The sequence below is a fragment of the Ascidia mentula genome, chromosome 7, assembly GCF_947561715.1.
Source record: "Ascidia mentula chromosome 7, kaAscMent1.1, whole genome shotgun sequence".
Classification (NCBI taxonomy): domain Eukaryota; kingdom Metazoa; phylum Chordata; class Ascidiacea; order Phlebobranchia; family Ascidiidae; genus Ascidia; species Ascidia mentula.
Genome location: NC_138572.1, coordinates 7614434 through 7642378, shown reverse-complemented (window position 1 = coordinate 7642378; position 27945 = coordinate 7614434). Strand labels below are relative to the sequence as shown.

Genomic DNA, 27945 nt, shown 5'->3' with positions numbered 1-27945 from the left:
AGGTCGGAATGCTCTACGAATCACAAAAATTGTCACCAAATATTTCCGCTTTGTTTTATTTTGAAGCAGACGACGGGATAACGAATAAAAAACAAAAAACACGTCACAAAAAAAATTTAAATCGTTTTGCTGGTTGACGTTGTCTTTGTCGGGGTGTAAATCTTCCACACATTCTGGCGGAGGAACGTCGTACACTATCACCCTACTCGACTTGCAACATTGGTTCCAGCGTCAGCGGTTGTTGCTAACACAAGAGGCCCTCTACTAATTTTTCGGGAAACACTGGGCCTGGAAAAAATATCTCGGGAAACACTTTCGTGAAATCGGTTGTAGAAAAAAACTCAAAAAATGCAATTCATAGAAGGGGCACCATGCGAGTATCGTTCATTCGGGTACGGAAGAACTTTTTGTGACGTCATCGTCCGTCACCTGGCAACGATGACGTCACTTTAATGACGCCACAACGACGACCACGGCGGCGTATGGCAAGAGCGCATGCGTTGTGGGTTCCAGGTGGTGGTACCTTTGCAACTAAACGCCCCAAAAGCGTGGGGGTTTCACGACGTGATCATCGTGAGTTTGTATCATGTGAGCGCTGAAAGGTGAATTCCCGCTGCAAGCAGCGGCGTTTTCTTGATCGTGGAAGAGCAACTGGCTACGTGTAAGAAGGAAACGCACGCGAAGTTCATTGTGACGTAAACACCGATCGAAGATGACGTCATCACCAGCGAAGCGTGCGATAAAAATAGTGTAGAAAAAAATGCTTCGGCGCCGAAATTTTCGTGTTTGCGCCGTTTTGTGGATAATAAAGTGCGAAATGCGGTTGTGGAGTCGTCGTTACTTCGGGTTTGTGGAGAGTTCTAATTTTGTTTCGCCGGTTCTCACACATCTGTGTTTCGCGGCGCGTTGGCCTGCGATCTTTCGATGTACAGCTGCAGCAGTCGCTTCTGCAGGAATGAAAACATGGAAATTTAGGCATGATTTTCAATACAATGACGCCATGTCCTTACATTTTCACCACCATGTTATACAACTATTGTAGCTGCAATAATATATCAGATTATCTGCATTGTTACTCTTCTGCAAGCAATTATATATATTATAGGTCATAGAGTTTACCTTAACTTGATGATTAACAAAACACCATTGCAAATTGCTAGAGGTGCATTATGCATCACATTTAGTCCCAACTTTATACAGATGTGCGTTTGTATAGGAAATAATTGTAGCCTAATTTTGTAACCAACTGAAAAGAGCGAGTGAATATTTTTTCTGTCTCACCTTTGGACCGGAAAGAGAAGAAAGATGCGTTTTCAGTTCCTCATCGCCGATTACGCGGTGAAGCGCGACGAGGCAAAATACAGCAGCTTTGCGGATCCCGCTTTCCGTATTGTCGTAACACTGCAATCAGAACATAAAGTTTATTCACTTGATAAATTTGAATTATAAGTCGAATATCAAGAACCTTGGTCTGAAACAGCACTACATTTACAAAAAAACTAGCTCTGTGTTCCACAGTAGACATTCAATGCAGTTTTTGTGTTGAAAAGAGCGAGGATTTCTTAAAACGTAAGCATAGACGCATACGGACTGAAATTATAACGACTAGGTGTCTGAACACAGTTTTGTGGATATTGTTGCAACAACTAAAGCTTGAACAGCCTGACAACAATACATTTTTTTCCACACTGTGATTTGAACCCAGGATATCCTAGGCACGAATCCCGATCAGGTTTTCTGCTCAGTATATGGGTCTAGTGCTTACCCAATGCTGCTTTGCACATACCTTTAACACGCCGGGGACAATGCCCGCCACCAGTTGGGAGTTAAGTTCATCCGCCGAACACCGGTTGATGGCGCCCGTGAGCATACGAAGACACGCATGAGCGCCTGCGCCGCCCAGCGACGTTGTCAGAGGGCTGAGTACGTTTACGCATAGGATTGGTGGAAGGGTAGAACACAGTGCTCCTGCCGTCTCTTCTGCCGCTTTTACAACCTGGTCAATACCATTATGACGTTGTTAAGATCCATTATGATACGATAATTATTGGTTTAACAATGGTAAAGCTATTGACATGGTAAGGCCTAGAAGTGACACGCGGACTGATTTTCGCCCAGAAAAGTAGCAAATATTTTCGAAGCTTGGACAAGTTGTATGTTGTTTTAAATTCCACGTTGTTCAGTCAAGTTTTTTTGCCAACAGGTTTTAAAAGCATCATCCATAAAAAAAGTTACGCATGTTTGACACCTGATAGATAGTGCACAGCAAAAATGGCACACTGTCTATCACCATTAACAGTACGAAAAAATATAGGATGGTTTATACCTTCGAAGTATCGTCCTTGTGGGCTTCAAGTACATGGATAATGGTGATTTCGGCGAAGCTCTTGAAACGGTTGGAAAGATGACGAAGCATTTCTCTTAAAACGGTGAGTGACGTAATTCGCAACTCCGACTACAGAAAAATAACAGAGGATAACGATTAGTGGAGGAACCAACTTACAAACGAATATACGTGTAGTTTTTGGGGGCAAAAACCTTAAGTGAAGTAATTTACAAATAAGTATAATTATAGTTAGCACTGATGATGTACACTGCGTTGTTCGATACGTCTGCTCTATGTCTAGCATGTTAGCTTTGGGTTTCTTGTTCAAATTACTATACGCGTAGTTTTGCAATACTAAAAGATCCCACTGTTCGATATTGTGCTTTTTGGGGGAAAAGTATTTCCATGAGACGTTTTGTTGCAATTTTGACTGCAGCTGATTGAAAACCACAGTATACAACAACAAACACCTATTATAATAAAACTAATCATGCTTTCGGTAATACTACATCTCCATAGAGCACTTACATCATACTCAATGACATCAACATTATCTACACGCATACAAAACCGCATTGCTTCACTGCCAACATATTCATAACTTCCGTTATTGCAACCCCCCTTTTTCTGACAATACACTATTCTGATACTTACGTTTCCCGTTCTGAGTATCTCTAACACCCCGGAAAGAATGGTGTTAAAGTGCAAATCCCATTGAATCACTTGTTGGGAAGCGACGATGCCGTCCATGGCGTCGCTGCTCCTTAGCGCCCTCGAAAGGTCGTCCAAAGCGCGCTGTTTGTCGCCGGTAGATAGCGCCTTTGCCACTTCGCCGATGTTGCTATCTGGCTCTGAGAGTGAGATTTCTATGAAAAGGAGTTTTTTGAAGTCATTTTTTCGCTTTTACCTCTCAAGTCGAAAAAAATTATCCACATATAAAGGGAAGAGAAAAAAAATATCCACATATAAGTGCTGTAAATTTCAACAATAAACGATATCTCAATGACACCAATAAACAAACTGGGCTAAATGAAGGAAATTTCACCAACCATCAGCAAAACCATCGTCGTCGTCAAACAGGGCTTCCTTGTTAAACATAGGGAAGTGACCAACATCAGAATATTGGGTCGGATTATATTTGTTGTTCCTGTTCGGCGTTACCTTCACACAAAGTGTCAAGTTCATGTATCATCTAATGAGATGTGTGCATGCTATTGGCCTTGACAATGAGGTTTGGCAAGTTGAATTTATGACAACATCATGCTTTCTATACAGCGTTACTCCGTATAACCTATTTAATTGTGCGCCTGGTGTATGTAGATTAGGAACAGCTATTCAGTAGGTATAGTGCTTGCCCTCTAATACGTTCCACAAATCCAACAGTTTTTACAAGTTCTGAAGAATTTGCGTAGCCAAAATTGCCAATGTTATGATGATTATGCATAAAAACAGGCTCATTCTCGCGAAGCAATCAACTGCTGCGTTACTGATTGATTTTTTACCTGGGGTGCGTTTTGCAACTGCTTCAGTGGCGGCGGGAACACGGGGGAACCTCCGATTCCGGGTTTTGTTGGAGAAGGAATCTGGTTATGCTGCGCACAGAAATGCGATAAGACGGCGCATCTAGGACCAAATGCTGTATCTACAGCATACTGTCAACGTACCTTCATAGCCAGAGTATCAACGAGGTCCGCGCTACTGTCAAGTCGCAGTTTCTGTATACTGGCCGTTATGTCCCTGAAGTTCTCGGTTATTTCATCACGATTCATATTCTCTGAACCAATGCTGGCTCTGAAAACACAAGAGTTGTTTGGGGCCTTGTGAATATTCACGCAATGACGTAGTGCAGTGTTTCAAATTGTTTTTCGCCGTAAATAATGGCCATTGTGTAAAATGCGGTTAATGCATTAAGTGGAGTCTTTGCCTTATCGCCTGCAGACAAGAGTCGCACCTTTCTGCACTGATGAAACCATATAGATCGAAACAGTGGCCATCTGTCTGCAGGTCGTCTGCAGGTCACAGAAAGTTAAAACATTGTTTGGCTTCAGCTTGCCATAGGCATTTAGAGCTGGCAGTGATGTGATTTAATAATTAAATAATTCTGCTCGTTTGTGTGATAATTGTTCAAACGCGCCAGGTTTTATTGAAACATCCAACAAAACTAATGCGAGTTTCAAATAAAACCAGAGTTATTCAACGGTAGACACACGGGCACTATGGGCCACCTTGCTTGGGGGCTACAGGTCCTGAGTGTTACTGTGTGGGCGCGAAAATAAGTTTTAATATCGAGTGGTTTAGACCAACATATCAGTAATTGAGGTGTGATTAGGAATGGAGAATACACGTCCACGGTCTTGTATAAGCTTTCTACAACATTTTGCGTTAAAGTTCTGCATTTCACAATGCACCATAGCATGTAAACCATGCAGTAAGTAGGAAGTTTGCTTACCTGGGGGACATGAGGTCGATTGTTCCCACACTTCCACGAGGAGAAACGACTTTTCGAGTCGGTGAAACTGCCGCCCTTCCAATCACGTGACCTCCCCCGCTGTCCGTCTGCGTGGTCTGTTAAAGTAGCCAAAAGTCGGCAAGTTACGATTGTGTAATAGATGTACGTGGTACAGTGGTATTGTTACAGAAAGACTTTGTCCAAGGTAATAAGTTTTGTCTATTTAGACACTACCTGGCATTGTATATAGATACAAAGACATTAACTCTGCAATGAGTGTAAATTTGATGGACCACGTTGTACATAAGAAAAAACTACTCCATGTACACTCGCCACAAGTCAATTAAATACTATAACTTTTTTCTACGCCTAGGATCATTTCTATCCCATAAGTGTAGTGACTTAGAAATACACATTTGAAATATGTATCCAGCAATGCACTGCAGGAGGTACAATGTCCTATCAACTCGCACAAACATGGATTCAGTTTATTTTAAATCGGTCCTTTAAGCTCCGCGAACTGAGTTCCCAAAACAGTGGCGAAGTTTCTGTAACAAGTTTAAAGTATGCTGGGAAAACCGTGAAAACGTACGTTAGTGTCGCCGTTGAGTTTCATGTGTTGGTGAAGGACCTTCATTGCTCCATCTTGGAAGGTTTTTGGCAAGACTCGTATCATCATTGTGAAGACAGAAGCATTTAAATCGAACAGAGCGATCACGAGAGCTTCGGCGACCTGAAGTTAAAGTGATTACATATGATTATTTAGTGCTGCGGAAAAGGGTGTACACACTGTTTCGACCTGTGAGGTCTCGTCAGTGTAGTTGTTGACTGTGGAACTGCGCTAGCGTTTACACTAGCAGGCACACATTGCATATAAATGCCCCAAAATGCAAAAACTTACGCCAAGGCAAACATATGCACAGTATAAAAGCACCGCACAATGCTGTTTAAATTGTTCAAAAACTGTTGCATGTTGGCAAGCTGCAGACAGGGTGTGTACACGCACTGCTTCGACCTGTGAGGTCTCATCAGTGCAGCTGTTGCAGTGGCACTGTGCTTGCTTTTACACTAGCAGGCACACCGTGTACACACCCTGTCTGTAGCTTGCCAATATTAATATGGCTTTTTTTGCTCATATACTGTTGCATGTATTTTTTTTAAAATGTGAGTACGCAAATGCTAAACATGTTTTTTTCGTTTGGTGCGGTGCATGTTCATACACTTGTGACATGGTGGCAGCCCTTAGTACTGGCTCTTCAGCTACCGCGCTTTAATCTTATGACGTACCTTGCGGACGTCGTGGCTCTTTGGTTCCGTCGTCCACGTGATAATTCTGGAAACGGCGAGTCTGGTGTCACTAGTGTTTGTAATCTCCTTCATTTCCATCATAGAAGTGAGTTCGAGCATGTAGTGCAACAATGCTACCTTGATCTGGGGAACGTGGTGATTTTCTTAAGATTTAGATCGTTTAGGTAAGAAATAAAAAAGGAGTACGACTGAACCTATTTTTGGCCATTGTTTTTGTGCAAGTGTCTATGGTCAACTTTTCATCGGTTCGTGAATGGGCGCTTGACTCGATAACCTGTGTGGTTTTATTGAGGACTGCGTCATTTTATTGCTTTTGTTCATAACTTAATTCATCACTACTATAGTATTTTTAGTATGGTATTATTTTTTTAAAAACAAAATGATTTGATTCGTGACGTTCGGCGATGTGTAAAACCTGATGTAAGCGGAAAGTTGTGAATTTGTTACCTTTAGGCTCGGTTTCTGGGTTTGATCGACGATATAACGTGACAAGATGTTGAATTGTAAACTGGTTGGGAAGCTCTCTCTGTTGAAAAAGAATAATGTCACAATCCGCCGGAATAATTTGTAACTTTAAGTTTCGTTTACAAAGGATGGGAGCACGATTAAGTAGTGAGTTATTCTGAAAAATCGATTTCTACAAATTTGCACACTTAATATCGAATACTTTTAATTTGCTACGAATGAAAAAAAATCAGTTGGAACAAGGGAGTCTTCTGGTGGACATTTTTTGACCAGGACAAAAGGGTTGGACAGCAGAGAAACACTTTAGGAGCAAAAAACGATGCAAAAAAATTGTATTGCTTAAATGTTTCGCGTTTTTTCTCATCAAATAATGTGCGAACAACAAATTTTAGGTAACATTTTTAATCGATTTTTCCACCTGGTAATTTGTAGCCCTTTGATTACTTTCGACTGCACTGAGCCCAGTAAGTCTGCACCCATCTTTTTGAGGAGCTGCGTGAGAAGTACGTACAACCAGTCGTGTATACTGTCCTTGTAGTTGGTGATAAAGTCGGGCAGCACCTCCAGAAACATACTGAAAACCTTTGGACAGAAGTTTGTTTCCTGATTAGAGGGACAAGTAATGATTTATTAGTCTTTTTTTTCCTGTTGGTTGGACAGGTAAAGGGCACAGAATATTTCGCTGTTTAGTATTGAAGCTTTGCTTGCTTTACGAATGGGAAGCAATCCCCAAACCAAACAAAAACACGGTTAATTTTACAACAGGTGTATCATAATCTATTTAAACGTCTGCCAATAGGTTAGTTAGGCATTTTAAGGTTTGATTTGCGGATTTTAATTACCAAAAAACGCGGTTTATATATGTCCTTAATGCAAACAAAATTACAGCCACTTTTATCGATTATTGCAACAAATGCGCTTTTGGTCACAAATATACAATTCAAAACCAATATGCCTTGAGTGCATGCATCAACTAATCAACATTTACATATTATGTTACTAACATTGCTTGAAAATATATGACGTTAAATATGTGCTAAAACGTTGAGCAAATAGTATGTTGTCGCTTATATGATGTTGGCGTTAGGTGAAGGCGATTGAGGGCGCTTTAACTATGTAAAGAAACTTGTAAAACACGATACATGCATGTTACAGGACACTGAACGTTAATAATGAAAGTTTTGGAACTTGCAGGTATCGGCAACCTACAGAACGCAGTTTAAAAGTTCTGTCATAACGTAAGTGACTTCACCACGTACCAACATTTGCGATAATTTCAAACAGTATTGGAATATAAACACGTAATTTGGAGTGCTATAATCACTTTGCGTACAATTGGTGGCAAGCATACCAGGGGTTGCCGACTCCTGTTCTATTGTGAACTTAACAATACTGTGATCAAGAAACATACATTGTAGATTGTAACAAAAGCTGATTTTGGATTTGAAACAAACTTGGTAAAGCTTTATACCAGCATTGCGGGAATTGTACCATTGCTTTTTAATCAGATCAACAAAATTCTCTGTTTGGTTAAAGCAATTTCAACAGATTTTTAATCGCACTGACAATTATTAGCCTTTAAATACAAGATCGGAAACCATTGCCATTATCTTATTGCTGGATTTCGCACATGATTATATGGGAATGGTTGGTAGAACAAAAGAAAATGAATATGATTGCTATTGACATTCTAATGTGCAATCGACAGACAACACACGTAGAATGCAGGTTGCTAGTTACCCTTTTTGTCCCCTGTTGGTCGAAAAAAAGAAAAAAAATAGAGTTTTGGTGAAGTTTTTGTTTTACAATGTCAAGTTCTTACAAAACAGTATTGCAATACATACAAATTATCAGTACAAAACACATTGTGGTATAAGTGCATTAGTTTCATAATTTTTGTTACATTATATTCAGGACATAGAGATAGGATGAAAGAACCAGCATACCTTGCCGTTCGGATCAGCGAACATACGATTGAAGATTTCTAAGATCTTTTTCAGATGCATTCGACTAAAAAAAAAATTTAATGTATAATTATATCGATACGGTGAGCGATTGACAGCCTGCCAGGGGCCTTTGGTTTTAAATTGATCCAGTTTTAATTCATTAGCCACATAATTATTCGCAACACACAAAAAACAACACCTATATTATTGTCATTTAAAAAACTTTTTAGGTATCGTGTTCGTACTGTAACTGTCTAGGTGGTAAGAAATGTGCCACAAGGTGTAACAGAAACAGTTAAGTTACCTGAACTCCTTTCTCTTGATCACAAGCGCGTGCAAGCTTGTTAAGCCTTCTTTCCGCTCGGTCCATAATCCACTCTGACACAACTGAAGAATCTCAACGATGTCTTCGGTGTGTGGCTGATTTCGCTTTAATCCGTTCCTAATTACAAACAGTCGTATAAAAAACAAGTACGTGCTCAATATGTATCAATAAAACCAGTGGTGGATCCAAGAGCGGACAAATAAGGCGCATTTTACAAGCATAAAACGTACAAAATTATATGGAAAACAGGGACGCATTGTGATGCGCCCCCTGGACTTGGATCACAAAAGGAGCAGAATTCGAAAAATCTAAATGGTCCGCGACTATTCTGACGTCATCGAAGGGGTGCGCCAGGAAAAAATTATTAAGAACCACCATAGTTTATGCAACTAGCCGATGATTGCAAATTCCGTTGACTTGGCTTTGTTGCGATCAGTGAAAAAAACAGATTCATTATATGGTAGTGGAGGTCATGTACCTTGAATAGGATGAGGAACGATCAGAACACACACTCGACGTATCAGACATGTCGTCATCGTTGTCAGACAATCCGTACCCGTCGCCCCCCGCTTTTTTGTCCCTTTTCCTTAACTACAAAATTTCGTGAGTTAACGACAACCAGACATTGGAAAGTAACTTGTTCAAGGACGGGTAGAAGCTCTTGACGATATTAATGGAGGTTGAGCTGAATAATGCTTCTCAACCAGTTGGCTATAGCGAAGTTTTCAAACAAGCCATGGATATAAAAAAAAAATATGACACAGTATATGCGCAGCCAGCAAGCAAAAAAGAACTACGCATTTTTTCCTAGGTTATCTGTTTTAATTCGGAACAAACAATTGATTTGGAACACTCCTTGTAGTTACTCACCAGGGCGTCGGTAATTGCCTGTTCACCTTCTCTGCCTTTGGGTAAAACTCTCATGGGCGGGATCCCGTGGTTTGATACGTTTGAGGCGTTGCGACCTGCACGAACAAATGTGTAAATTAAGGATCTTTACAAGAAAATATCTTCAAGTCATTCTGCTTATTGTAGTTTATTTTCAGTCAAACAAGGTAGTGATGTACATTTACTATTAACAAGATGCTCAATAGATAAACTTTAGCGCTTGAAAATTGTATTATCTAGTAAAAACATTCAAGGCATTATCATTGCAATGTCTTGGAATCGCATGCGAATGTCAGCAAATTAAGAGTTTAGTAATAATGAAATAATTGCATAAACAACAAGATGAACATGCATGAAATGGCAACGTAGCTGTAATGGGAATGACTGCAGATATTGGAATGGGTAAGGTTGACAGCCAACGACCCATGCTGTTAGTTGGAGGAAAGGTCATGTATAGTTATTGCTAGTATGAGTTGAGATCCAGTCAGATTACAATTATTTGTAATTCCCGATCTCATGTAGGTAATAGACAATGAATTACAAAACACCACTGGATATGTCATCACACGAGAAATTGTATGATATTTTTTTGCAATTGCACGCTTGTGTTTAATCATTGCTGCTCACAGAAGAGACAAATATCATTTTCTCAGACAAATCTTTACAGACAAAATCTTTTTTAGCAACTTACATGCAATTGTCACATTTCGGCATTAGGAAAGACATTGCACAATGGAATTCTTACCAAAGAATCTCCGCCTGGAACCCACCCAATTAACAAAACACAACTATGAACACACACAGGCAAGCCAAGATTTGAAGGCAAGAAGAGATCTGGCTTTATCGCCAGTATGACATTAGTTGTTCGTGCGAAAAGCGAACAGCAGACCGTCAAGCATGAGAAGACACCGTTGAATGCAAGCGGTTAAGCCTACCCACATCACTGGGTAAACTCCAGCCACAAACCTGGACTCGAATCGCGGCTGCTCACTTGTGATGACGTCACTCGGCTTCGAGTGCGGGACATTGGCTCGCTGCGCGGGATTCGCGACGGCGGTGCTGGGGAGACAAATCGAACGTGGAGAAAGTGCGTGGTCAGCGGTTACTTCTTAGCGTTTTGTGAGCATGCAGCAAGACCCAAGTGCGAAAGTTTGGTGACAAATCTTTCGCCAGCCGACAGGTATTACTTGTTAGGTGGTTAGGGGATAGGGAATTATGTAATACTTTGGGTTCCACCAGTACAAAGCATTCGTCATTTCAAAACAAATTTGTCAGTTTTTCAGTTTCCCTTTCTCTGCCGTTGGTACTTATTGCATTTTTTTTCAAAAAACAACAACAGTTTTTTCGGTTGTGTAAGTGAATTATGACTTGTTGTCTCTGATACAGCAGCACAATATTTAGTTGAATGTGGATTTAGTTTTTGTGTGTTATTTATTTTACAAGAAGGGCAATGTAAATTAAACGTAATATGTTGTAATGGTTGTATAGTTGTTAGGAAGTAACCCGCACGAACATGAAATGAACTTAGGGTTAGTAAGGGCGAACATCAAAACCATATATTTCGACAAAACAAGAAATGTGAATTATTTTATTTTTAACATCTGTTTTCGGCAGATTTTCATCAAAATACGTACTGTTAGTTTGGAGTTCGGTCAGGTTTTGATCCAGCTAAGTCTACAGTTATGAAATGTATTCATTTTTCCCAAGGAGATTTTGAATGTCACAACTGCCTACTACAGGTACGGATGGTCCCCAAAGGTTAAACAGGTGCCCGTTAGTATCCTACGTGACTATGAAGCACGTCCCGTCAACATAAAGCCGCTACTCCAACTACGCTGCCCACACGCAAAGCCATCTACCGCGACAGAATACCTCTTCTCAGACTATCCCTGTATTGACCGACCGAGCTGCCCTGCGCGTGGCAATACAAGCGGAGGCAAATTTCGTTAAGAAAGTTGTCGTTTGGTCCCGAAGATGGCTCCGCGGCACCGCCGGAACTGGTCGAGTGCCGACGGTTGCGCCGCGTAGGAGTGTCACAGTGCGGATAGGTTGAAGAAGAATGATGACGACGGAATGCAGGCCGCGCGGCCGCGGTCGAAGGTGTGGAAGGCAAGGACATGCGTCGCCGCCACGGTTCGGCTACGTCATCATTTATGACATCACAATCGTGGGTGTCATCTTTGTTTAAAAGCATTTGTTGACCCTTTTTCGTTGTATTTATACGATTAGACATGTTTGGAGTGCGCAAGGTTTCGAAAAGATCTGACGAAATTTTGTAACATAAGCTTATTAATTTATGAGACAATTTTGAAAATTCTTTTCCTTTCTCCAGTATAGATTGGGGTCTATGCCTCATTTATGAAAATAATGTCATGAACCCAAATTAACAAAACATAAACGTAATTACAACAGCAACCCAATTACTGGGTCCCAGAAAGTGACACAATACCAACAGAAACCGCACCACATGCACCCATGCAAAGACTGACAACAGATGTGATGTATTTGTCCATGTGACAGAAAGCCAAGCGTTAATAACCCAGCGCCCCAAACCTTACCTCTGTAACGACTAGGGCTTGTACTTCGAGAGCCCCCGCGGCTACCAGTGGGGGACCCAGCCCTGGATCCAACACGGGACCCAGCGCGCGAACCTGTGCGTGAGTTGGACACTGGTATCCGAGAGCGCCGCGTTGGGGTCGGAGAGGAGGGTGGGGTCCGCGTGGACCGTGCAGGAGTCCCATAAAATACTGAGTCAATCTCTGGGAATTGGATATACACAACCTTATGAGGAGATGGACCCATAGGAGAGTTTTGATGATATAGAGCTTTTGTATGTAGTGTATATCTTAATGTGCATTAAAATCAGGCTGTACTCTTTTTTTAGGCACTGCATTTTCCGAAGTTGCAAAGTCAATTTTTGCTTTATTCGAACTTGCCAATTTTAACCTGTTTTAGGTAAATAAATATAATAATAAGGGCATAAAGTAACTGCTTGTCTAAAGTAGGCTACAATAGACCGATTAATAAACTAAATATTCTTACAATAAAGTATGCTGATTGATTGCTGCTAAATTTTTATTTTGTCAACTATACCTTGTGTTAAATATCACCAAATTATTTGCATGTAAGTGAGTGAAAATGCATACAAATTGTATATATGCATTAATACTTACATATTCACCCATGCACATATGTTTACATCATTCTACTAAGTTCATGCTTCCAAGGAACTATATTATCAACTATTTCAACCATCATTTAGGCAACAAAATGCATGTTTTAAACACTGTGATGTAAGAATTCTTTTTCTATATTAGAGTTTTTCTCTTAATTAATAAAATATTTATCTTACAACCAATATTCTGCCATACTTGTTCTATACAAATTAATAGCTTGCAACTATTTCTACACTTTAATCTACAAAAACAAAAGTAAGCAAAAATTAGAACACATAGAAAGCATTAATTACCTCTTCCTGGACTTGCATCCCTGGTTGAACCATGGGAGGAAAGACGGCTATTTCTGGTGGGCGTCTGCACCATTCCATAAAGCTTTCTCTGTGCACCGGGTGAATTGGACCGACTTCCGGCTATATACAAAAATATAGTTCTAATACAGAGGCACAATCTATAGGTGGGTTTTTATTAGTTAATATAAAAGATCAACTTGTTAAAGTTGTAAACTTGTACGTAGAGAAATGTAGTTAGTTGGCTCACAGCTTGCATTACAGAAAACATTTTTGCATTATTACAAAACTTAAATCTGCTAACAGTTTCAAAACTATGACATTATGTTAGAATAACAGGGTACATTTTTAGTTTGAACTGTAAGTCATGGCATAATTGGGCTGTTCCATCCAAAGGCATGAGATGCACATGTTTGTTATTTGTTTGATATATTCTTTGCCACATTGCATACGTCATAATTATGCCTTAAAATTTAGGTCTAATAGTGCAGCCTATTGCCTTTGGTAGTAATTTTGCGCGTTATTTTTGTGTAAGGAAAGTTACAAAATTACAACATCAAATTCATGCACACAGTTTGGCAGAAGATCCAAACAACATTTAGATAAGTTTCAATATTAACTTTGCTTTTATATATAGTAGTTATATTGGCACATAATAGAACAGAGAAAGGGGGTTACATACACATAAGCACACCACTCACAAAACTTGTTAACAGGTTAATCATTTCCAGATAACAAAGACTACCAAGTGTTAGGGGTAATTAGTTATGACAAACTATATCTTAATGTCGACATGGCAGTTGGCGTTCACAACATCACAATTCACAAACCTTACAACACAAAACTACAGCCAACCACAGTGGTAACATGTTTTGAGAGAATTTTAATGGCATGCAAAGGACGCCAATACTTGAAATAACATGCAGACAGAGAGTGCAAACACACAGTGAAGCACATACCAATGTCACTTACCAAATCTGGTGGCTGACAATGATCCTGGGAGCGCAAAAATGAAAAAGTATGTTTAGCAAAAAATGACAGGCAAACATATGCACGTCACATGTATTGTCAGGGTCACAAGGCATAGTTTTTGTGCAATGGTACAGATGATATGCCTGGAGTGCAATGCTTGTCAAAGATGCAAAAGTTGAGTTTATTAAAAAAAAATGTTTAAATCCCCAACCCACAGAGTGAAAAAGAGAAAATAGAAGAAAAGATATATTGAATAAAAAGCTCACGTTGTGGCCTCTGATCCAGAGCAGGACTGAAACATCGATTATAATTTAAACGTCGTTTGGCTCTTGGTAAAGAATGGAAAGAAAAATTGCTGCTCAGGTTTTTAGAAGTGGAAGCATCGTAAAACTGTTGTTCGTCTCTCAAAAACAAGTCATCTTCTATACACAAATCACTGTGATAAAGTGATGAGTCATCAAGAAGAGGAATGTTGTTACGAAGAGGAGGAGTGTTGAAAGACATTAGTTCCTCATCCACATCGCTATAGTCCAAGGAGCAAACACTAGGTGTTGCCTCAGTGGCAAGTAATGATTTCAGCCTGGAGTCAAGCCAGTTAGGATCAATGGGAGAATGTTTCAGAGGCAATTGCTTCTTCATCACTTGATTGGGGGAATCAGGGACATGGAGATGAGATTTAGGAGGAAGAAGCTTCTTGGCTCTTCGTGGCAGGGAGGAGTAATTAGGTTGTGGGGGAAGAGTACGGACAGGAGAAGGATTAGCAGAAAGGGATTTTTTGCCTAGAGGAATAGGATTAAAGAACACAAAGTAAGTTAGGATCAAAGAAAGTAAAAACTGAAACTGGAAGGTTAGATGAACATGTATTTTACAGATATTTTTCTTATATGCCAATGTGGAACTTTGTACTGTGATATCTTTTCAGCTCGAAACCAAATCATGAAATTGGAAATAGTTGTGGAAAGGGAAAATGACTTTAAACACAGTCTAGTATATAACTAGTGACCATAGAACATAATACTATTGAATCGGAAACCAAGTAAAACTAGTCTTTGCAAAATTTTACCTGTCCTTTTCAAAAAAAAAAACAGGTGGGTTTGCAATTGGAAACAATTGCCATACTTAACCATCATACACTATACACATATCAATGTAAACTATAAAAGCACTAACGTTGTGATACAGCTGGTCTGTCAGTTTGTCTGCCTCTGGCCTGTGCAGAGTCATTTGTGTAAGTGGTGGATGACATGCGTGGTTTTGCAGTTCTGCCTGCCCGACCTGGACAACAAAACAATTTACATAAATCTGTACATATTAACCCAAGAACAAAAAATGGAAATATTAGATGTTTAATTTCAACAAAGCAACATGAATGTCAATACACATTTAAAATAATGAAGTTAAAACCACATTATCAAGGGTTTATGATAGCAAAATGTATGGAATTAAGGAACAAAAAATAACATAGAAGTAATTGTGGGCAACTTTTTGACCAACCAACTACATAAATGGTATGTACCAAAATTTTTCAAACACAGAACCCCAAAATAACTTTATTTAGGTTATGCACTTATATATTTCTGGATATTACAACAGATGCCTCCGAAACATCTCAAGGAGTTCGGACAAGTTGACAACGAACAGAAGATTATATATACATAAATAATACATTGCAATTATTGGCCATAAAAAAAGTGTAATATTGCAAGGCACTGCATCACATCATGTAACATCAAGTTCACTGGGTGAAAACGTGCATATATTATATGTCACATGAAAATGTCAATGTGTCTGACTGTTTTTAATTGATAGTCGATCTATATGAAGCTCAACAACATTGATTTCATGCCCGCACAGTCGCACATTCACTACAAACTAACAATTCCATACCAATATATCTACGCCTGTATCCAATTCCTATACCTGCATGGTTCAAGAATAAGTTTATGTTTTGAAAATTAATAATTCTCAAAGTGAACTTCATTCTGACAGCGACATGTTTACGAATAAAGTACAATGTACAGGAAACAAATAATGTTGACAGTATTACTGTCACAGTAATTTGTGCTTCTACAATGGAATGACCACAGAAAAACATCTCCACATGGTATTTAAGTAATTATTTGAAGACTTTAAGGCATTTTCTTTTACTTTAAGGCCAAATATTGAGTTTAACAAGAGTACAATATCCAACGTGTAGACATACAAAAAGTATTTATAACAATCACACCAAATAGCTGCTATGTTTACAACATAAAAGAACGCACAAGCTTCCATACCGGCATCAGAGTCAGACATGTACCCCCCGGGGTCACTTGCCGGTTTACGAGGCACTGACTTAGTCCGTTGTAGCACCGGCAAAGTGCTCCGAATGGGCCTCGATTTAAGAGGCATGTCATTAATTCTAGTTTCCGAACCATGTGATACTAGAGAGGCATGAAAGTAATAAGAGTTATAATTTCCATGTGTACATTTTAAACTTTGGTAAGGTAAGATGCCTAAACGAGGCCTATTAGAGTGGTAATGAATACCACCACAGCAATCATCAATACATGCAATGAAATTAAAAGTATTGATTTTGAGCCATTCAGTGTGTATATACACGAAGTAAGTTTTTAATTTCAAACTGCACAGCTCCTTATAAAGACTAGTTATGACATATTCTGCTCTAATTGAATGTACTGATGAGTAACCCATACCCACTGCAGTTAAAACTCCTTGACAAAGAACCCAGCAGATTAAAATCTCATTATATAAACCAATTATGCGTAACAACCTTTGCCCATGCTCAGATATTGGTCAACAGTTGCCATGATACAAGCAAATAAAGCAAGTGGCTTGACAAATATTATGTGCCATAACTGAGAAAGGTATGCAATGGAATGGGGGGTGCTTACCTAGTGTGGAAGTCCGAATGTTAGCCTTCATCTTTGATCTTTGTGCTGCTGCAGGGTCAATGTCGGAGCGTGATCGCATAAAGCGGGAATTAGGCGCCATGCTGCGTAGTCCAGCACTGGGTGGAGCTAGAGGAACAAAACCGAATTTTGATAAATACATAACTTACCAAACACAACAACAGCTTTATTCTTTAAACAAAATGCAATTAAAATGGTTTTGTGTGACTAGCATATTATAATTTAACAACTACAAGTAATAATTTGGTATCACAGACATAGCATAAAAGAAAAACAATTACAAAGTTTACCCCGAGCTGGTGGAATTCGTCTTGCTGTCCCTGTTGTGGTTGCAATTGTGGCCCTAGGTTTTCTACAAAACATTTAAATATAAAAAATGCATTGAGTGCACAAGCCATTAATTTACCAGTAAAACGAAATATAAAAAAACAGATACAATCTGAGCAACTTACTTGACGTAATCAGATTTTGGCAAAGTATCCAAGGATACCGATACACCAACATTACCTGTGGACAAAAAACTGATTTAGTTTTGACACCACAGATTGTAGATTCAAGTTTTTGTCAAAGATAAAGAACAGTGCAGTCACGGAGTTGAGATAGCATGTCAATCTTGATTAAAATTAACTTTGATCTTTTAAGGGTTTTAAAATTGAACGCCTCACCCTTGATAAGTTTTTGTTGGGCCGGATTTAAAGTAGCAAATAATTGTTCCGCTTCCATGGGAAAATGTTGGTGGAGGCCGCACCATGCCCTAAAAAAAGTTAATACTAGTGATGTTCCCAGTTGCAAATTATCCGACCCGGCCGGATCCGGATAGTTATCAATCAAATCCGGCCGGATAATTTGGATCCGGCAGTTTGTTAAACACCGATTCGTGTATTTTATCGGTATGGCAAAAATGTTTGATTGCCAAACAGAATGCTATGTTTAGGTTAGCTTATCATGAGTGGAAGAAATAAACGTGGGTATTTAATAATATGGTATAAGACGTCAAGAAAAAACCTTAACAACAAACATCCGAAAAATCGGAAGTCGGCGAGTTTCACAGACCGGGTCCCAAAAAACGTGTAATTTGCGAATGTTTGTCCGTTTTTAGGACAAAAATGCTTTCCCAACTATCCGGTAAAATCAAGTGTATTATCCGGCCGGGTCCGGGTATTGAAAATTGGTCAATATCCGGCCGGGTCCGGGTACCCGGATCCGGCGCAAGACATCACTAGTTAATACCAAGACTTAAATGTAATATTCACTTCTGTATTTATGGTTTTACAAGTAACTGTTAACACCAATGTGTATAAGAAGTATTATTACACAAACTATGCACAATTATAATACAGTATTATAAATTTGATTTAACAGAGTCTATTATAAACCATAAGGAAGTTAGAAAAGTTGTTAAAAAAACACACATGAATAGAAAACATCCATACAAAGTATCAGTACAACTCATATATGCCAACTTTTTGCAATCAATGAACACCAGTTATTACTCACTTTCTGCCTTCTTCTCTTGCCTCTGCATCCGCATCATTTATTCCTTTATAGACGACGTCCTTGAGCTGAGTGGCGTGTCTGCCAGGAAAAAGTTTGTTCAGTAATTCTTCCATGTTTTGCATACAAGACAAACTGCACCAGCAGTCGTGATTTCCATAACAAACTGACTGGAGAGTCGGCACTATCTACACCATGTACTAAACTAAACTTTCTAAATGAAAGTGCTGACAAAGTAAACTGAAGGTATAAAAACTGGTACCACTGAGCACATAAATCGCGGCAGTGTTACGAAACCACAAACACACCATCAATTGAGTAGATTTCGATTTAAACCCCAACACAATATTGAATTGACACCCCAGTGGCCTTTGTTAGCCCTTGTTTTGTACACAATAGCCATTATAGGTTGAGTGTTTGCCTTGCGGCGTTAGAGGGTCTCGCTTATAAAGACCTCAAAGGCCCGCAATGTGAAAAATGCTACAGAGGAGTCTCTCTAGTCGTGACAATGGAGGGAAGCCACTGGGCAGCTATGTAACATATATCACAACACTATGTCGAGCTCATCACTACACAAAGATGAGTTTACTCAAAACACAACTTACAACATCATAAAGGCTCATCAAAGTTTAAAGATCAGGCTGAAAGAGTACAACTGACCTGGAGAATACAACTTGTGAATATGTAAACAGTGCTACACCATATGGTGGGTTTACATGGAGGTTAACTGCATTTTTTCTGTGGTTACATGCTAAGTTATGAGCCTCAGGCAATGCTTATAAGACAGAGCTGTCAGAAAGCCAGAAAATGACATCTTGTCAATTGACAGTAGCAACATAACAAGCTCAAAAATTAAAAACATTTATTGTTCAAAAGTAAAAAACTATCCTCTCTTTCAATGACAAACCTATTCTATCTTTTTAAAAAGTATAATATAAACTATCAAAATATCTGGCTGTCCAAACTACTGCAGTAGTGCTGTACGTATATGACTGCTTTCAAAGCCACTTACCACTGCCTGGTAAGTTCTCTAGAAGTAATTAATTACTCGCTAAATGCATTAAGGGGCCTTTAAGGCAGCTAAATGTACACAGCTTAAGAATTTCAAACCTTTCAAGCAGCTGAGTTGCCCAATTCTGGAAGATTACACCCAAGAAGGCATAGGTTTGTCGTCTGATGGAAACAGTTTTCGAAGTGCAGTAGTTGATTATAACGGGAACCATACGTGGACTATGTGTATGCTGAAACACAAAAAGGGGGTTTAATGACAATGTTCTTTTGGCTTTTAACAGTAAATACTTTTCAAATTCTGTTGCAAAGAGGTACTTTTTAAAGAAAAAAATTGCTTTCTTAAAATATTAACAAAAAACAGGTTTATGGTTTTGGTTATTGGCATTTGCTTAAACATAAACATGGTATTTTTCATTTCATTGTAAAATATGCAATTCTTATGAGTATTAAAATTCATGTCACATTTCTCGCATAATGCACTGGATCCTCCATGGCAAAATAGCAGCATTTACAACAATAGATAAAAAGTGTGAAGAAAATATTTGACATGTGCATAATTTTTTTACATCATTTGTCACTAGCAGTCAACATGTTGGTTCAATTTTTACTTCCATTAGTCATCACAAAATTTTTGAAACGATGATATCATTATACATGGCTGCCAAAGCGCGATATCATGCAAATAGTTTGTTTTTTTCTCATTTGCGAAACTGCAGTGCTTGGAGCAATTCTACTGTACCACTGGTGGTGCAATACAGACTCATTGGCATCTCTCTAATAATTACACAGTAAAAATAATTTTGTATGGTATCTAAACCTCGGCAGATAATACATAAAGAACTTTGGATAATTTAATAACAGCCTCACAAAATCGGCCCTTGACTGCAATGGTAATACAGTACCATTGTGAGTTATACCTGTAGTATAGTTCTCAGGGTCATTATGCTTGAACTTGACATAATCTTAGCAGAGTTTGCGATCAGGCCGAACAGTGTAGGCATCAGAATACAAGCACAGTGCTCAAATTGGTTTTGAAGACGGGTGGAAAGATACCTAGAAACAAAATGAGTTTAAAACGAAGTACAAGAGCACAAATTGTGTGAGTGTTAGAATGCAATCAAATACTAAGATGTACTTGTCATCTGATGTAACTTTGAATAACAATATTTTTGAAATTTGAAACTTTTTTGTTGAACTTGGAAAATTGTACAGACAACAATCATTTCATTTTGCCACAAGTCATCAGTTTCTTTGACTTATTTAGATCAAATTTTTTGATAAAGAGATTCAAAAGCAAAAATTTCCCATGACCCATTTGGTTTTTGCAGGGGCAATTCTATATTTCACTCTTTAAGTTGTTTATCAAGAATCCACAGAAACTATTTGTAAAATGGAGTTGGTTGCATAGAATGCTATGTCTCCTTCCACTCACTCACCCAACAGTGACACATGTTTCTCTAACCACTTGTGAGCGAAGGTCTTTCGCGTTGAACTGCAGGGCGGGCTCCAGTTCTCGTAGGTGTTGGTAAAATACATCATATTCAGTACCACCTGCCACTACCAGAGCCCTAAAGGACTTCAGCTATGGATTTAAAAATAAATCAAATATATGTGAGACAGATGAAAGTTTGTTTTTTTCAAATTGCCTGATGTCTCTATGGCTAACATAGACTCAGTAACAGATTTAGCAGAAAATACTACAAAAATGTGGGACAGTGTTTAAATCACAAGCAAACTTTTATCAACAGAAAAGACTCTCAGTTGCAAGGGTGATTTTTGTGTGCATTTTATTGCTTTTATTGTTACTACTACATAATTTTTGCAGAAACTGACGATGCTTACATAAGCGAAATCGATTTTTTACAAATAAATCTGCTGACTTCAATCTGAGCCTTGTTGCTTCATGATATAAACAGATTAAAATGTGCCAGCTTTCCTATTTGACATCATCAGTGTTAAAAAAACAATACAAAGCTATAAAACAACATTTCAACAGAATGGGGAATTACTTCCAGAATTGATTTACAAGATAGCATTTGTAACTTTTACATAAACTTCAGAATATGGAAATGCTACTCACAGCCTTAGTTCTCTCTTCCCAATCTTTCTGCTCATTGGATAAAGTGGCATGGATTTTTGCAAACTGCTCACTCAAATCTCTTGCACTGAATAATCGAACTGTTGGGAGATTGGCTTCGAAATCCTTAGTAAATGATTCCTCATCAACAGCACCTTGTTATATAACACAATGATTTAGGGAACCAAAAAAGCCCTAAAAAGCTGAATTCAACACAAGTTACATCTTACATGAGAACATACAGAATATATTTGTGTTTGATGTAAGACTGCACAGCGAGGTCCTGTTGCTTAAACATATTAAAAACCCATGTTCCTATTAGTTAACAATAATTACACCATAAATATTAACATTGTTCCATTAAATTGCCATAGAAACTAAATATATATTAGATTTAAAATAGATAGGTTTAATGTAAGACTCCAAAACATTACTTAAACACATTAAAAACCCAGGTTCCTATATTCTCTGTACATAAATTGGTCCTTGTCACCACATAGGGGTCACAATTAGATCACCAGAGGTGTGAATAGAAAATGAATCATCACCTGCATTTGACCTGGTCACTGTTGATGTCCGTGGCTGTGCAGTAACTACCGACCGCCTTGGCGGTCCCATGGAACCCCGTGCCGGCCCTTAAATGTAAATAATGTCATTAATCATAGACAGTTCCTGTGGAACTGTAAGTTTTTTAGGTAGTAGTGCAGTAAAGCGTACTAGTTGATTAAAGTTTCCATAATGGTACCCACATGACTCTTGTTCAATGCAACACGCTTTAAATAGACATAACAAATTACAATTGAAAATGTTGTCACGCTTTGGCCAGAATTCCTAGAAATATCTGGCCAATGGCAAATCAAACATACACCCACATTCTGATTTGTACATGACATTATATTACTCATATACAAGAAATATGCTTTTGTCAAAAACTAAATGAATCCAGTTTGTACATAACTTTGTGATGGACCAACTCTGAACCAAAATGGCAATCCCATTACCAACAATACACCATAACTTTGGAATGAGGGACTGCAGCATTGTTGGTTGCCAGCCAATACAAACAGTAAATAGGTCATAATATCCCCATCAAACATACCATCAACTGCACTCAGAGTAGCCCTCGATGCAATGTTACGGCTATTGTTGTTGTTGGCCACTATCGTGGTCAGGGGAGGTCTCATTAAGCCAGCAGAAGAAGGGGAATCCCCAGAGTCGAAACTGCCAGTAGAGCTGGCCAGTGAAGCTGCATGAAAACAGGAAAAATTGGTCACATGGTCATGCTAGTATATTTGAAGGAAGGTGTGAAGGAAGCTCGTACTGCGTTTTGCAATTGCCTACTAACACCACAGCAAACAAAGGTGTAGGAAAATATCATTAAAAAGCTACTTATAAGATTAAGATAGCCGATCGGTGATGGCAGATGAATTATTGAACACAACCAAATTTATCAAGTTAAGTGGTAAAAAAAATAATTTGAAAACAACACAAAAAAGTTGCTTTTCCAAATAATATGTAAGTCGTCAAATAATACTAGCAAGAAAATTAAGACATGTTAAAGAGGGTGAAGCTGCTACAAGTGAACACAGCAAAACAAGTTTGTGTAACTGCAAACATTGTGGAAAAAATACTTAAACATCCAAACACCTTTTCGTGGAGCTAAAAATGGAAATCATAACTTTATTTGCAGGTTGTTGCACATAATTAATATCCACACAACATGAACAAGTGCTAACATTGAATTTAACTAGTTTCATTGGCTTTGCTGTTTATTATAAAAGTTGTAAAAATTCTGTAAGTTCTGTTATTTAATAGCACAAGCTTAACAAGATAAGTTAGATGAAATAAGTGTCATGACAATAGCTGTTTGTTAACATATCATGATACATACATTTTCTCAATCCATACTTTACAGACTATCAAGAATTCCTTGATTTGGGTAAAACTTCATATATTTCATATACATGTATATATAAGTATTAACAACACAGTTCAAAGTCAAGTGGTTTTATACTGAATGCAACCATTTTGGTGTTTATCATCCAAATAACAGTGGCCTCGAAAGCAAAGGCAGAGAGTGGAACAACTACAAGGCCTGCTTTTCCCACTTGGTTCACAAAATCAATGATTCAGCATCTGTTGCTGAAAGCTAATTAGGACAGGGAGAGCTCTGTTCAATGCTTACCAGTGTCTGAGGCCACAACCATGTCTCCTGACCTTAGAAATTCATCAAACTTCTCATAAAGGGCATTAAGTCTGTTGATAAAAGTATCTCAGTTAAATGTATATATGATTGACCCAAAACCGATTTTATATTCACATGGGTAACAGGTAACTGGTCTTTTAGCATAATCTAACATGTTTTGTATTATGCATGCAGCACTAATTTACCCAAAAGAACCTTATTTTGGTTTTGTTACTTGCTATTATCCTTGATAATGAGTTACATGATAACTATTTGTTTAGTAATCTGTTAATAAATTTGTGCAAAATAAATTTATATATGTTTGCTTGATAAATCAAACACGTTTGCAAAATGACAATGAAACTATTAGAGAGCACATTCCTTTGAGTACTATACATTTTTACAGCAGATAATGGTTGTTAAACTATAATTAAAGGAACATAAAACAACCTGGATGGGGGTATGTTTTTCTTGGCGAGATCCTGTCTCACTTTTTCGCCAACATGTCGATATATCTCCACAATTGTGGACATGGCACTGTCTCGAACCTGTAAAAACACCAATGGAATGCAAATGACCAAACAGACTTAACAAACATGAGGTGAAAACAAGGCACACTGGACAGACGCCAAACTTGTTGGATTAAAGGTGACAAAGAAACCAAAGCAGTGGTAAAGAGCACTGGTTAAATATTTAACACAAATAGTACCAAGGGCTGCCACAGCCTTGATTCATTATAAATGTGTTTTAGAAACGGTTTGACAGAAATTAATCAGCTTGAATTCCACAAAAATACAAATAAAATTGGCAGTTTTCCATTCCAGGTGCCCAGGCCTTTTTGCCAAAACAATATTAATGTTTGTGGTTGGGATTTAAACTTCGTAGAGAGAGCAAACCGCGATGGTATAAGCACAGGGGAAAGAATGTGTATGAGCTTTTGTTAGTGGGAGAGAGGAAAGCAGAGAAAAGGAATCCACAGTCGCAACAAAGGCTGGACGCCACTCCACATTCACCCAATAATAACTTCCAATTGTTACCCATGGACCCGGGCAGCTGATTTGGCCTGATTTAAACTGCTACTATTGGGCCATTATTAAAACGTCCCACAACAAAACTGATAATGGTATTCAGTCACAATTGTGTGCAGAAGGGTTTCAAATACCTTTTGAAAGATAAGTTGTTTTTTGCAATGATAATTGATTGAATGTAATTCTTTAGCACGATTTGATGTGCAACTATAATGTCTCTTGTGAAATGCAGAAATTGCTTCAGAATGCATGTTACAAGTCATAATTTATAGGCAAAAAGTTTATGATAAACTCATAAATTTAATCCTTAAAAAATAATAACTGTCCCAACCTATAGTTCCCTTATTACAAACTTTTGAATAGATCTATGGTATATACATTAAACTCCATAAAAGCAAGGATTTTGCCAAGGATTTAGCATCATGCAACACATTTATGTAACACCCCCAGAATGTGCCACAGACTTGAAATCAATAATTCATGAAAGCTGCAACTGTGGACCCATTTATGGCCTGAAAATGCCTGGACCTTGGGGACAGCAAGGTAAAAACAAACCGTAAAGTTTGTTATCCATGCGGGATTAGGTTTTGTAGCTAAACATAGTGACATATGCACACTTTAGCATGTACTGAAAGGAGGATCACATGCACCTTCCAATGATATACGACTTTAAAAACACAATTGCTTTCTTCTATGATGAAAGGGCTTTTTGCCACAATGTGAAACAGTTTTAACTTAAGAATTTATCTCTTAGTCATTCTAATGGAATTTCAATGAAAAGAAAAAAAAAACAGTTAAAAAAACATTTAGCCAAGAATTTGTTTACATACCTGGGAATGTGGATCGCTCATAAGTTTGCAAACATGTGGTAGAAGCCTGCTTAGGTACAGAGATTTAGCTCCAAATCTGTTAATTGTGGCAACCAGCAGCCTGCACACCCCTTCTCGCACTCTCCACACTTTGTGAGAAAAAGCTGGCGACAGCTTCTCGAACAAATACTGATGACAAGTATATAAATATCATGTGAGGAGTATAGCCATGATGAATACCTAGCTTCATAATATGGCTAAGGTCTGGTTAATTTGATGTGATACACCCAGTTTGTTTCAATATTCTGCATTATTTTCCCCACACTTTATCACAGAGCCATGACCCTTATTATCAGTATGTTTATTTATAGAAGTATTTTGATAAAAAGGCTTGCCAACATACAATACTGCTGTGTTATATTTTCCCTTGTAATATTTTACAACGCCAAATAAAATTTACCACACACATAAAATCAAGTGCACTGTTACTCTCATGTAAACAGAAATGAAGGTAAGGGAATATTTATTTCAACATAAAACTCTTAAAGTTTTTTTAACGCACATAAGTGTGGTGACCATCTTCAAATAGACACAACGCTGGCATTCGTGTGTTTGACATACCAACACCAAGCTGTCATTTATTCACTCGAAAGGAACTAAGTCAACAAACAAAATCTTGGCAACCTAAAACCTAGTTATCAATTTTTGCAATCTTTTGTCATAAATTGATTGGAAATGTGAATACACATTTGCAAGAAACCAATACAATAAATACCTGTGGTGAACAGGCCACCTCCATTATGTTAGTAAGAAGTGTAACACTGGCATCGCGAACCTGATCTTTTTGGTCACCGAGGCGGTCAACCAATGCACCTTGAACTGCAACAAGTGTATGTTATGCGTAATTGTTAGCAGTATATATACATAATCAATAAAAGTGGGATTTATTATCCATCAAAAATGCCCTAAAGGAAAATATAACATGATTTAATAAAATAAAATATAAATAAATTTTTAAGCAAAAATTAAATCTGAATTACATTATCTGCTATCATATTATTGATGTTGTCAGCAATGTGGCTGCAAAAACTGTCGCATTTCAAGCATGTGGTATTGCCCTCTAAGCCCAAGGGCAAATCACTAATGAACATGTGTACAGCTATAATTTGACTTTGAGTAATGGGGACTTGCGACACTTGGGTAATAATATGAACTTACTTAAAATGTAATACTGCTGAAATTCTCGCTGAAGTCTTTCTACCAGTAAGCTAAGTATGTCCAAACCAAGAAGAGCAACCTGCAAAAAAATAAAAGTTTATTTATTATTTGAAATTAAAAACAGAATACACTTTACTACAAGCATGGCAAATTTTCAATAAAACATGTATATACCCTGTATCATTATAGCATGGTGATACTTATCCTGAAAGTAGCATTGTTTTTACTGAAAAGTTGTCTCCAAATTTTATACTTTTTGCAATCAGTCGTCATACCTTAAAATAATTCTTAATTCTTGCAATCAGTCGTCATACCTTAAAATTACTGGAGCTAACCCAATACGTTGACAAGGCATCGACAATTTTATCGATATTGGACCACACGCACAGGTCTTCATCTGTGCTGCTTAAAAACTCTATCAGTGCTTGACCACCATTCATTCGCTTCTTCATATCCTTAATTGTATAAAAAGTTACGTAAACACATGTTTTTGTGTGAATTGCTTACCAGAATAGTAAAAATGTTAAATTTACCAATAATCTGTGCAATATAAATTAGCTAATTTGCATTAACATACGAAAACGTTATAATCGTTCAAAAAAACCTCCACACAAATAACAAACTTTTTTGGGCAAGTTTGCACATTTATGTGTTTTATTTGACATAAATTTATTCAGTCTGTAATAATTTTCCTTTCTGTTCCACGATGTCGCCAACAGTGTAAAATTCTGTAAGTGGCATTTTCCAATTAGGTCTATACTCTCTTAACAGTGATGGCATTTTTAAAAACAAATAAAACAAAAAATCCAAGAACAAATAACAGCTAATGGTGCTACCTGTTCCCGCGTAACCAGCAGCACGGTATCCTGGTCCATTTTATATACAGTGATTGTTTAGTGAGCAGCAAACAACCAAAGTTAGTGAGCAATCAAAAGTTCCACCACAAAATGATGGCAAAGCAGCTTTGTTTCAGAGGAATTTAATCCACAACAAGAATGTGTTACACCATTACATCCATGATTAACATTGCCAAAACATTGAGACACTGAATGTACAGTCCAAAGCA

General features: G+C 38.0%; 1 protein-coding gene across 4 annotated transcripts; it reads right to left on the bottom strand.

Annotated features, from left to right (window-relative positions):
* Nucleotides 1-58: 58 nt before the first annotated feature.
* On the bottom strand, nucleotides 59-27945 carry LOC145909134 (CLIP-associating protein 1-B-like). 4 transcript variants are annotated; one of them, XM_082996448.1, is made up of 41 exons: nucleotides 27716-27945; nucleotides 27194-27334; nucleotides 26880-26958; nucleotides 26437-26540; nucleotides 25683-25850; nucleotides 24275-24372; nucleotides 23825-23895; nucleotides 22739-22885; nucleotides 22188-22274; nucleotides 21643-21794; nucleotides 20999-21144; nucleotides 20480-20615; nucleotides 19662-19792; nucleotides 18555-18632; nucleotides 17723-17811; nucleotides 17510-17564; nucleotides 17348-17409; nucleotides 17040-17165; nucleotides 15316-15420; nucleotides 14146-14169; nucleotides 13177-13296; nucleotides 12266-12466; nucleotides 11580-11885; nucleotides 10674-10766; nucleotides 9690-9784; nucleotides 9298-9410; nucleotides 8799-8936; nucleotides 8495-8558; nucleotides 6967-7130; nucleotides 6531-6609; nucleotides 6063-6206; nucleotides 5368-5508; nucleotides 4776-4891; nucleotides 3991-4117; nucleotides 3829-3918; nucleotides 3376-3487; nucleotides 2981-3192; nucleotides 2327-2455; nucleotides 1787-1996; nucleotides 1282-1401; nucleotides 59-947 (listed from the first exon to the last, which is right to left on the bottom strand). In XM_082996448.1, the coding sequence occupies exons 1-41, from the start codon at nucleotides 27752-27754 to the stop codon at nucleotides 882-884; spliced, it is 4878 nt and encodes a 1625-aa protein (XP_082852574.1). In that variant the 5' UTR covers nucleotides 27755-27945; the 3' UTR covers nucleotides 59-881. The 4 variants fall into 4 exon arrangements, with proteins under 4 accessions (XP_082852574.1, XP_082852576.1, XP_082852575.1 ...); XM_082996450.1 differs by lacking the exon at nucleotides 11580-11885; XM_082996449.1 differs by lacking the exon at nucleotides 14146-14169.

Bases quoted from the DNA above. Each gene is read 5' to 3' on its own strand.
- LOC145909134 (XM_082996448.1), bottom strand. From the start codon at position 27,754: ATGGACCAGGATACCGTGCTGCTGGTTACGCGGGAACAG. The intron at 21,145-21,642 runs GTGAGTAGCATT...TTAAATCCATAG, and splicing joins GGGAAGAGAGAACTAAGGCT to CTGAAGTCCTTTAGGGCTCT. The intron at 17,812-18,554 runs GTGAGTAATAAC...AACTTTTTTTAG, and splicing joins GCAAGAGAAGAAGGCAGAAA to GGCATGGTGCGGCCTCCACC.